Source organism: Lolium perenne, chromosome 7, assembly GCF_019359855.2.
Source record: "Lolium perenne isolate Kyuss_39 chromosome 7, Kyuss_2.0, whole genome shotgun sequence".
NCBI lineage: Eukaryota > Viridiplantae > Streptophyta > Magnoliopsida > Poales > Poaceae > Lolium > Lolium perenne.
In genome coordinates, this window is record NC_067250.2 from 255,425,084 (window position 1) to 255,436,920 (window position 11,837).

Sequence of the window (11,837 nt, forward strand, 5' to 3'; positions counted from 1 at the left end):
CGAAGACTATGTGAGGCAGCCAACTTAGGTTATCCCCTGAAGAACTTTCTGACAATAATAATAGTATGACATTACGGTTAAGGTAAAGTTCTGTGTCTTGGTCAGTTAAAGTTGAAAATCATCGGCTATGCAAGCCAAGCATTGGATGCCTAACAAGTTTACAAAACGACCAACATCCTGCAGTATTATCATCTCTCTTAATCTTGTAATTTCTTCTCCACTATTGCAAAGAATATAGCAAATCTCCTGCTGTTATCTAAAAAAATCAGTATCATCATAAGATTAGAAACGGTCACTTAAGAATGTGATCCACTGCTACCAATGTCAAGGTGTATACTAGCCTATTAGGTACATTCACCTGCAACAGAAAAAGACGAATGACTAATGGTTTTATGACTAACCTTCATTTATTTGTTTGGATAAGTGTGCATTTCCTAGCAGGAGTTAAATAAACAGCTATTCTAAAATTCTTGCTGAAAATGTTCTGCATCACGTATCAACGTAGACTGCTTCAAATAAATATTAACGACAAACAGAAAAGGATTCAGTGGCTCGTCAAACAAAACGAAGAGGAAAAAACCACTTCTAGTAAGTAAAACTGTGGGCCATACCTGTGAATAGTTCTTCCAACGGAACCTGAAACTAAGTGGTCTTCATTCATCCAGAATAAAATTAACTAACTGAGGACTGCATACTTAAATATCTGCATTCTCTATGGAGTAAAAATCAGGTAAATATTGTACACTTGTTTAAATTCCTACTGAATTGAGTCACCGCAACTAAATTGATCATGATATTTAAATTAATATTTGATCGAGACTGATGGATTTTCAGAAAAATACTCAGACCAATATGGATGTGTTAACCAATCAAATGGTGAAGCATTCGATGTCTAAGTGCCAACTGGCATGGCATACTCAGTATCCCTTCACCTCAATCAAGCTGCACCCTGCAGTCTTTTTGACAGTAGGATGTGCCATCTCCCTCCTTACTCTTACTACATCCTCCCATCGACTTGCGGTTGCATACACATTAGACATGAGCAAATTCACATCAGGAATTTGGTAACCTTGCTCTCCTATTCGTTTGGTCAGTCTTTCGCTCATCTCGACATTGCCTTGAGCCTTGCACGCAGTGAGGAGTGCACCAAACAGTGGCATAGCGTCCTTGTCGATTGGTATATCCCTGATCAACTTCTCAGCTTCGTCAAGTAGACCAGCACGACCTAGAAGATTGACGAGGCAACTGTAATGTTCAACTCTGGGCTGTATCCGGTAAACCTCCTTCATACTACGAAACTGTTTCCGCCCTTCATCAACCAAGCCACCATGGCAACATGCACTCAGTACCCCGATGAAGGTAACGCTGTCAGGCCTAGCTTTGCTTCTCTCCATGTCCCCAAACAACTCCAGAGCTCTACCTGCCTGACCATTTGTGGCCAGACCGCAGATAATGGCAGTCCATGCCGTGGTGTCTCTGCCTTGCATTCGTTGAAAAACCTCCACCGACTTCTCTGCATGCCCACACTTGGCATACATTTCAACCAACGCCGTACCAAGAACCGCATCAATCTTCATCTTCCTAGCTTCAGCCAACTGGTGTATCCATTCACCTTGATCAAGCGCGCCAAGGTTGGCGCAGCAAGTCAGGAGAGTGACAACCGTGAACCTGTCTGGCTCAACTCTTTGCATCTGCATGTCCCGAAACAACGACAATGCCTCCTCAAAACATCCATGCTGCACACAGGCGTTGATCATCGCAGTCCACATAATCAAATCCTTCTCTGGACACTGGTAGAAGAGTACTCTCGCCTTGTCCAGCTGCCCGGATAAGGCATATCCCGACACAAGTATAGTCCAAGAAATGATGTTCCTCGACGGCATCTGTTCGAACAAATTCACCGCCTCTTCCAAGCAGCCATTCTTCATGTACATGTCCAGCAGCGCATTTGCAACTGGTAGGCTGAACCCGATGACCCCATCCATGTAGGCGTGAATCCTCCTTCCTAAGCTCAGTTCCCCAGCTCTGGAGCACGCGGTCAAAGCAGTCACCAACGTCACCTTGTCAGGCGTGAGACCGCTTCTTTCGAATTCCTCAGCCAGGGAAATCGCCGCGGTGTACCGGCCACACCTGACGTAGCACCTGATCATCATGTTCCACACCACCAGTGGCCTCTGCGGCATTTCGTCGAACAGTTTTCGAGTGAGGTCCGCGCGGCCCAGCGTCGTGTACATGTCCATCAGCGAGCTGGCCGTGTAGGCGTCCCACCGGAATCCGGTCTTCATGGACACCGCGTGCGCCTTGCGCCCCTCGACCGGTAGCTTGAGCGCGCCGACGGCCCTGAGCACGAACGGGTAGGTGAAGCTGTCGGCCACGAGGCCGCGCCCGCGCAGGTCGTGGTACACCGCCATGACGCGGTCGAAGCTGCCGCGCTGAGCGAGGGTCCTGATCAGCAGGTTGCACTCGCGCAGCGGCATGCCGCCGTGGTGGCACGCCGCCGCCATCCTGGGCCGCAGTGTGTGTGGCGGCGACGCGGAACGCGTGGAGGCAAAGATGGAATCTTTTTAGGTGCCGTGTACAGAACTACAGATAGCAGTAGGTGATGATAAGAATCTCGTCGGGTCGAAGAGTTGGGAGAGGAGAAGACTTGTGAGATGGCCGAGAGGGTGGCCGTCGTGGTGGGAGGGAGCGTGGCGGGCCTGGCCTGCGCGCACGCGGCGGCGGGGGCGGGGTGGAAGGCGGTGGTGCTGGAGAAGGCGGCGGGGCCGGCGGCCGGAGGCGGCACGGGCGCCGGGCTGGGACTGGATGCGCAGTCTATGGAGACCCTCGCTCGCTGGATCCCCGGGTGGGGTCTCGACGCGGCCACGCTGCCGCTCGCCGTCGACCTGGTAAGCCCCTCGATTCGACTCCCGACTCGGCCCCCTTCCTTGCCTTATGCGCATGGGGTTGCTGCCGCAGAACAGAGCAACGGACAGCGAGACGAAGGAGGCGCGGACGCTGACGAGGGACGAGGGCTTCAACTTCCGAGCGGCGCACTGGGGCGAGCTGCACCGGCGGCTTCACGCGGCTCTGCCGCCCGCGGTGACCGTGCTCTGGGGCCACCAGTTCCTTTCGTTCGAAGTGCCTGACGGCGACGATGATGACAAACGTGGGGTCGTCGCGACGGCTCGCGTGCTCGCAACTGGCGAAATCGTGGAGGTCGCCGGGGATTTGCTGGTCGCGGCAGATGGCAGCACGTCGTCGATTCGCCGGCGATTCCTCCCTGACCTCAAACTGAGGTGAGTCACAAGCCTGCCGACACTCTTCTGATCTGTTATCAATTGAGGAGGCAGGCAGCAAACAATCTCTGTATCTCACATCTGAACGCGTTGCATACTCGGTTTAATCCGATCAATGTGCAGGTACTCCGGGTACTGCGCATGGCGAGGCGTGTTCGATTTCACCGGAAAGGAGAGCTCCGACATCATCACCGGCATCCGGAGAGAGTACCCGGAGCTCGGCAGCTGCCTCTACTTCGACCTGGCCGACAAGACGCACGCCGTGCTCTACGAGCTGCCCGGGAACAGGCTCAACTGGCTCTGGTACATCAACGGTCCAGAGCCAGAGCTCACGGTAATGGCGAATTGGCCATCCCGCCGATCCCCTGCCAAGCGCTTCTTCTGACGGATGGGTTGTGGTTGTGGCTGATTAACAGGGGAGCTCGGTGACGATGAAGGTGAGCGAGGCCACGCTGGCGGGGATGCAGGACGAGGCCGACCGCGTCTGGTCGCCGGAGCTGGCGCGCCTGGTCCGGGAGACGGCGGAGCCGTTCGTGAACGTGATCTACGACGCGGACCCGCTGCCGCGGCTGTCGTGGGCGGGCGGCCGCGTGGCGCTCGTCGGCGACGCGGCGCACCCGACCACGCCGCACGGGCTGCGCAGCACCAACATGTCCGTCCACGACGCCCGCGTGCTCGGGGAGTGCCTCGGGAGGTGGGGGGACACGGCGGCGCCGCCGCGCGTGCTGGCCGAGTACGAGGCGGCGCGGCTGCCGGTCGTGGCGGCGCAGGTGCTGCACGCCCGTAGGCTCGGGCGGCTCAAGCAGGGCCTGCCGGTGGAGGACGGCGAGGATGGGGGATTCGACGTGAGGGCGGCGACGGAGGAGGAGGCTCTGCAGCTCCGGCAGAGAGGCATGCCGTATTTTTGTGGCGCGCCAACCGTAGCTGATGGTAGCTAGTGTCACCTCCGATCTGTCAGTAAATACCAGTATAGTGTTTCAACTATTACTGCATTACACATTGTTTTCAAATAAATATTTCTTTGCCAATATTATGAATATCTGGTCAGATTTCAACTGAATTCAAATAATATCTCCGGGCATTTGACTGAAAGGAAAATCGAATCACTGAAATTCGATAAAATCAAGTGATTCCGGCTATGGCAACATATTTCTGAAACCAAAATTCAATACCGTAAGTTCATCTGCGTCAGGTGAATGTTGTTGTGTGATGGTGTTGTGGTGGCTTTGTAGTTGGAGTTTGGACATGTAACATTTTGTCAGAATTTTGTATTATTTTTCCGTTGTTTGATCTAGCTAGCTACTCACATAATGACAAGTTTCAGCTAGTGCCAAGATATGAATGGCAAGTTGCGAGGGCATTGTCAAGGTTAATTTCTAGATAAAAAAGGAAATGGTTTCGTTTTTCTGTGAATAGGGCTTTGTATTACTCAGCACTAAGTATTACAATCTCTATGGAGTGTGCTCGACAAACCCTCGGGACCCGAGGCGAGCCACACAGTAGTACAATCGTTTGTTCTAGCATAGTTTGCCAAATAATGACTACTAATATATTGGCATCTTTTAACATTAGTAATACAAACATGACGGACTTTCATCAACGCTTTAATATCCTCAATCACCGTAGTGTAGACAAAATGATCTACCTTCGAGTTCCCAACAGCTTGACAATTTCCAAGCAACCAGTCTTGATTATTAGGCGTTTGTTGCAATATTGTAGGCCTAAAGATAGGCCTTCCTTTAGTGCAAATAATTCAGATTCCAAGGCATCCCTGCAGAAAAGAAGCTGATGGCAAGACGACAGTATTATGTCTCCTCTCTTGGATCCCGGATGATCATGCAGCACCAGCATCACCTGCTGCTCCAAATGATCCATCTATATTCAGCTTGCAAATTTTTAGCGCACATCCTTTTTACCAGAAGGTAGAGTTTTATTCATAAGGCATAGTTTACATGTGCCAAAAGATCAAATATGTAAAGGCCTTGTGATTCATCGAAATGAAGCACATAACACAAACATGAATTAAACGGTAGATATCATTTTCAAGTTTGGATATTTTTTGAATTTTACTGTTTTTATAAATGTTCAATCTATCATCATCGGGATTGTAATAAGAATAACTCATTCATAACCAAACGTGAACATAAAGGGCTTTATTCATAAGAAGGACAATTGACTTGTCTTTGGCTCATATAAATATTTGTCTTGCGAGATGCAAGGTATGCTAATAAGGCTCACACTCATAATGATTACAAATATTTATTCAGTTCCATTTAAGTAAGCCAAATGATAGATGTGGAGGGAGAGTGTCATTGGCCATCAACCATCTTGCTTGTCATTAACATGCATTGTCACCTCATCTCCCCCAAAACAACTCCCAAGCAATTGGTTCTATTTTCATTAAAACTGACCAAGTATCAAATAATTTGTGAACCGCGACAAGCGTTTGTAAGAAAACATTTATAACGTGTACATCATTTATACCTCCTATGTTGATAGACTTCCCCTACTATTGGTTCTACTTTTAGAGTTCTCAACTCAGCCTGGAATTCATGAGAGGTGAACGATTTCTCTCTGACATGATCTTTGTAGCTGGGGGAGCAAACGCAACACCCCCATCTATCGCAAATCGGTATGTCATCCAGCTGTGCAAATCATAGGCGTCCATGAATTCATGCATGTTCGCCAAGTGAATCTCTAAGCAAGTGTTCTCTTCCAACTTAGTTGAAAGAAACTCGTCCAACCACTCATACTTCATTCTTCTGACTAGCGATATAAGCAACGCCTTAAGTTCATCAACTACATCAAATGCGTTGGTGTTCCAAAAGCACACTCGCAACTCAGAATCCAATGAGTAAAGCATGGCGCATGGATAAGTCACGACGAGTAAGATAATCACCATCATCATCCTCACTCGCGGAGTTCTTGAGTTCATCTCCTAGTGGCTGTCGTATCACCTAGAGCATGTCAATTCTAATGAGGATTTCCCTCATGCGTGGGTACCAATTTATGAAGTTAGACCCATCGATTTTAAGTTTCTCATTACGCACAAAGGAACCATAATTGATGTAAACATTGGGGTATGAAAAGTTCTACAAAGATATTTGCAAAGACATTAAGATTTAGTTCATAATATTATGAGTTCAAGTCATAATCAAATTATTAAAGAACTTCACCAAAACTATCATCCCTAAGAATGTCTTAGTGATTACATAACCCATTCACTATACCTCCCTGATCATCATGGCCATTGGTATAGATGCAAGGTAGAGACCAAAGTGTCGATCACATCATCCATGTGACTCATGCTTGATCGTTCGATCACCCGTCACTAGTAGAAAAAAGCTTGCCAGTCGCATGCCATTTTGGTTACCAGTCGCGTGTCCTGGCACACCACTAGTACCTCGCTAGGGGTAAGTCTTACTAGTCGCGTGTGAACCCGACACGTGACTAGTATGGAAGTACTAGTCGCGTGCGGGCTTGGCACACTGCCACTAAAGTATTAGTCGCATGCGCCGGTCAGATCCGCTACTAGTATGATTTTTTCGCAATTTAATTAAATGTTGGGACCATCACCCAACTATCGCCATCGCTGGAGGTGGTGCTCGTCTTTGGGGAGAAGGAGGAGAAGTGGAAAAGGAGGAGATGAGAATGTGGAGAAGTGGAAGAGGAGGAGAGAAGAAGGTGGAGAAGTGGAAGAGTAGGAGGGGAGAAGGTCGAGAAGAGGAAGAGGAGGGGATAAGGTGGAGAAGGGGTAGAGGGAAAAGTTTGAAACTAGAGAGAGGGATTTTTTTGAAATTTTTTAGATTTGAATTTTTTTGCGCCGAAATCTAAAACCTGAAAAAAAAATTGTTTTTCTTTTCGATTATTATGAACTATTGATATTTAATAATAAGTACCCTTTATTATTTTATTATAGGGAACCATGTCCTACAATAAGACTATCATAGAAGATAACAAACTTGAATGCAACCATAAAGAAAATCTTTAACCATAGCCATGAATATGTCACTACTCAAATCTAGACATAGAGATACAATAGATCATGTGAAAACGATAGATTGCACTCAACATCATGTTTGCCAAGATATTACAATGAGGAGATAGAGAGGGTGAAGGTGGTATTATTTTAGATGTTGATGAAGATCACACTAGAGGGGATGGAGCAACTTGAAGGCGATTCCGGCAGTGGTTCCCCCTCCGATCTCCGTCGCTAACGGACTGCAGACTCTCCATTTATGTGTTTTCAATCTCCTCCTTCGTACGTCATGTGAAAAGACCACCAGAGGATATATATAGAGGGTTTTAGATCAAAACACGTCAATACACGAAAGATTGAGGCCAACCAAACAACCGAGAGTGGGGGGGAGGGGGGAGGGAGATCCCCTCCATGGCGTGTGTCGTTGCCTATTCGACGGTACCCCGGAGGAGGGATCCTCACGAGGGGGAGAAGAAGTAGGGGCCATAGGGTGGAGTGCACACGGGACGGTGGTACGCGATTTACCCAGCTTCGGAACACCTGCACGAGGACAGGGCCTACTGCTGCTTGTCTGGAATTATCTGGGCGCTTTCGCGTTGTTACAATGAGTTGTGGTTGTGCCTCTAGGGCTCCCGGGATCCGGCTTATAAAGGCGCACGGATCTAGGGTTTACATGGAGAGTCCTAGCCGGATTACAGATTGCCTAACTACGGTACAATGACTTGCCGTGTACGTCAAGGATCCGCCTCCCATATACGTCGTACTGGATCCGGGTTCCTCATGGGCCTCCACGGATCCGGGTTCCTCCAAAGGTCGGTGCGGATCCGGCTAACTGATCCTGGGCCGGACTTCATCCTTCATGATCAACAACAACTGGGCCGCAGAGTTCTCCGAGTTTCACCTGCAGTTTCCGCCTTGCTAGCACCTTACGGTCTCCGGCATTGTTGGTAACGCGGAGAAATTTGAAGAACTCCAACTTCACATTTTTTTCTTTCCCAACATTTAGTCGGAAAATTCCCCCATCCTGCGGGACTTCATCCATCGACAGCACACAGCATGTCTCCGGGTTACTCCCCTGCAACAGACAAGTTTCCGAGTATCTTTGCGCTGCAACCCGGAACCTTAAAAGGTTCAAACGGTTCCGCCAATTCTAGCGCCATTTTCGCGCGATTTGAGCGGTAACTTATCCTTAGCCATTTTTTACCGTTTAGGGTTTCGACACGTGTCGCGCATCCAACGGCGTGACGCTTGCGTTCCGACCACAGGATGCGGAGCACGAATCTCCTCCCACGGCCTATAAATATCCACCGTTAACCCCTAAACCTCTCATTCACCCCCCTTTCTACCTCTCTGCAAAGCGCCGCCCTTGAGCTCCTCCTCCGCCGTGCCGGAGTCTGCCAGAAAACCCACCGGAGTCTCACCGGAGTTGTTGCGCCACCGCACAGTTCATCGTGTTCTTAACGTCAGCGAGCCACCGCGCAAAATCCTCGCCGCCGGCGACTCCGACCACCGCGGAATCCATTAAGGTGAGTTCTCGAGCTTCAGTCTTTTGCCGCAGTTAGAAGGGATGATCCTTTAGGAAGATGATGTGGATCCGACTAAGTTACATTTTCCGCCACTGCTTTTCTCATCAGATGGCTTCTGCGACTCCGCCTCCAACCTCCGAGCCCATCATGGCAACTCCTATCTCCTCCGCCCCCCCACCCTTTGCCCCGGTCCATCTGGATCCCATCAAGGACTCCGGTAAGGACACCGAAGGAACCTCTGCTAACCCGGAGAAAGCCTCCGGGGAGGAACAGGCAGAACAGAAGGCGGAAGAGATTGCTGCCAAGAAATCCAAGGCTCGTCAGCGAGACTCCGAAGCCAAAGGAAAATGGTGGCCCTGCACCACCACTGAGACGGAACTGAAGAACTTGGAAGCAGAAGGATTTCTGCTTCCCGGAAGCTGGCGAACAGTTCCGGGTTCCCAAGCTCCAGCCCCTCAGGATGGCGAGATGGTCGTAACCAAGGCGCTGGTGGAGCGAGGTTTTTCTTTTCCGCCATCGGATTTCTTCTCGGAAATCCTAAAGGCGTACGGGCTCCAGCCCCACAACATATCGCCAAACAGCGTCCTAGCGATCAGCAACCACGTCACTCTCTGCGAGGGCCACCTCCGGGTAACTCCCGAACTTCCTCTTTTCCAATACTATTTCTCCGTCAAGAAGGAGAAGATCCGCCAAACCTCTGAGTTGGCGACTTGCGGATCCATCACCTTCATGCTCCGCCCCGGCCGCGTCTACCCCCATACGGACCGCCACGAATCCGCGCGGTACTGGTCAGGAGGCTTCTTCTACCTGAAGGACGTCTCCGACCCGGCGAGCGACAGAAAACTTCCATTATTCAAGAACAGCCCCGCCAGCGAAACTCCGGCATGGACGCAGTGCCCTCACCTCTCCGAGTCGCCTCAGCTGACCCGCGCCGTTAGGCGGATCTGCAAGCTCACGGAGGAGGGTCTGTCGGGGAAGGACCTTACCATGTCTTGGTTCACCAAGCGGATCCAGCCACTTCAGCATCGGGACCGCTTGATGTTCCACTACACGGGGCGCGACGATCCAATGCGCGCCACAAAAGATAATCTCTCCGCCGACGCCATCGATAAGAGGACCCGGCTCCTCATCAAGATTCCGCGTGAGCTTCACGTTCACGTGTGTAACAAAGAGATCCACACCAACGGTTCCGGGACCGCGGTACGTTATCCTGACGTGCCTGTCAATTCCTTCATGCCTTTTATTTTGTCTAAGTCTTGGTTTGGTAACAAAGCTCGAAGCCCTCGAGGAAGGCGAGCTCGGAACTCTCCTCCGGGCCCCGCAGACCGGTAATACCGACCCGGAAGCCGCGTCTGAGGCGGAAGCTCCCGAAGCTCCGCGTCTTCCCAAGAGGAAGAGGGCTGCTCCCTCCAGCCCTGCAGCCAAACGTGCCCGCGAAGCACCTAGCATCGCGGCCACCCGTAAGCTGGAGGCGTAGAAGAAACGTCTCAAGATGATTGATACCAGCAACCGCGCTCAACCCAACATCCATCAATTCTTCATACCAACTGGGTAAGCATTTGGTTTCCGTAACAAGATCTTGTTGCTGCTGTGAGTTAACATATACTAACTTGTTTATGCTCCTTATCCTTTTATTGCAGCAAGAGCTCCGGAAGCCAAGCCCCCAAGATCACCAAGAAGAGGGTCAAGCCGTCTCCAGCTTCTATTCCAGTTACCCAAGAGGTGGAGGTTCCGCCCAAGGCCTCATCCGCCGCCAAGTTGGATCCCAAGGATGTCATCAACGTTGATGAACTTCCGGAGGATCCAACTATCGAATCTGATAAGGGCGATTCCGGCAAGGGCGCCTCCTCATCTGCACCTCCGCCTGAGCAGCCCACGGCTACCTACACTGCAGTTCCGACTGACCTAGTCGATCGGAAACTCCGCTTGAGCGGCGCCACCGGAACGCCCCAGACTCATCCTCACTTCTTCCCAGTTCTGCAAAAGGTCCCCCTTTCACAACGCCACACGGAAATTTCCGCTATGATGGAGCAGGTGTGGGGGCCTGCGAACACGGAGGAGCGGGAACTGACTGAGCTAGAGGGTGGCATCAAAGCTTTTTTCGCCAAGCACAAGCATGTGCGTCAGGTAACACCAGCCCCCAGGCATTGGTTTATGCATTTCCGAGTAACATGTATGAGCCAATGTCTTAAACTGTAGATTGTAGCGGAAAATCAAAATTTTCACATGCTAAACACTTTAACTTCCGTCCAGCCCCCACAAGTTTGAATTTCCGTGTAATCCTTAAAACTGCTCTCACAGAACACGCGGAAGCTGCACGAAGATTTGCGCACCCATGTGCTGGAGCAGAGACAAGAAATTGAACTGCTTCAAACCAGGGACGCGGATAATCAGAAGGCCATTGCGCTGCTGGAGACCCGTATCAAGGGTTTTGAAGGTAGTAACTCCGACTAAGCCCCCAGTATTGTCAATGTAACTATATTAACCTTGTTGTTGAAATTCCGAGTTCCAGATGAAATTGCCAAACGGCCCTCAATCGACTCTCTTTCCGCCAAAATCGAAGTTCTTGAGGCGGAGAATGAATCTCTCAAGAAATTCCTAAAGGAATCCTCCGAGGAGGAGACCAAGAAGAAAAAAGAACTCTTGAAGAAGCATGCCCAAGAACTGTCGGATCTCGCTGAGAAGCTCAAAAAGAGTCAGCAGAGAATCCAGACCTTGGCCGCCAAAAACAAGAGCTACGAGGCTGTGGTGACCCAGCATACCACTGCATGGTGTAGTATGCAAGTCTGATATAACACCAATGAAACACCGTTCCACTAGTATTATATCGCTCAGAGTGGTACAACAGAAACATATGCGGGTCCAAGGCATGTCTATAGAATTACAACTCCGACTCTGTTACAGAAGATCTGCACAGCCTCCTATTTTACACTGAGGTAAAACTGCAAATAAACTCCAGAAGAACGACTCGTAGTCTAATCCTATCACGAACTCTATTTGTAGAGTAATTAACTAGCTATAGAGGCTAAGAATAGATTCTAGCTAAATAGGAAC

The 11,837-nt window shown here is 50.0% G+C and overlaps 2 protein-coding genes across 2 annotated transcripts; one reads left to right on the forward strand and one right to left on the reverse strand.

Annotated features, from left to right (window-relative positions):
* Positions 1–857: 857 nt before the first annotated feature.
* On the reverse strand, positions 858–2,504 carry LOC127313454 (pentatricopeptide repeat-containing protein At1g31430-like). Its single transcript, XM_051343956.2, has one exon. It carries the CDS (start codon positions 2,502–2,504, stop codon positions 918–920), a length of 1,587 nt encoding a protein of 528 aa, XP_051199916.1. The 3' UTR covers positions 858–917.
* A 150-nt stretch (positions 2,505–2,654) lies between these two features.
* LOC127313455 (uncharacterized) lies at positions 2,655–4,333 on the forward strand. The gene is made up of 4 exons (XM_051343957.1): positions 2,655–2,888; positions 2,959–3,278; positions 3,402–3,612; positions 3,695–4,333. The coding sequence occupies exons 1-4, from the start codon at positions 2,655–2,657 to the stop codon at positions 4,214–4,216; spliced, it is 1,287 nt and encodes a 428-aa protein (XP_051199917.1). The 3' UTR covers positions 4,217–4,333.
* Positions 4,334–11,837: the final 7,504 nt, after the last annotated feature.

Coding starts and splice junctions, on each gene's coding strand:
- LOC127313454 (XM_051343956.2), bottom strand. CDS start 2,504: ATGGCGGCGGCGTGCCACCACGGCGGCATGCCGCTGCGCGAGTGCAAC.
- LOC127313455 (XM_051343957.1), top strand. CDS start 2,655: ATGGCCGAGAGGGTGGCCGTCGTGGTGGGAGGGAGCGTGGCGGGCCTG. Junction 3,279..3,401: donor CTCCCTGACCTCAAACTGAG/GTGAGTCACAAG, acceptor ATCAATGTGCAG/GTACTCCGGGTACTGCGCAT. Junction 3,613..3,694: donor GTCCAGAGCCAGAGCTCACG/GTAATGGCGAAT, acceptor GCTGATTAACAG/GGGAGCTCGGTGACGATGAA.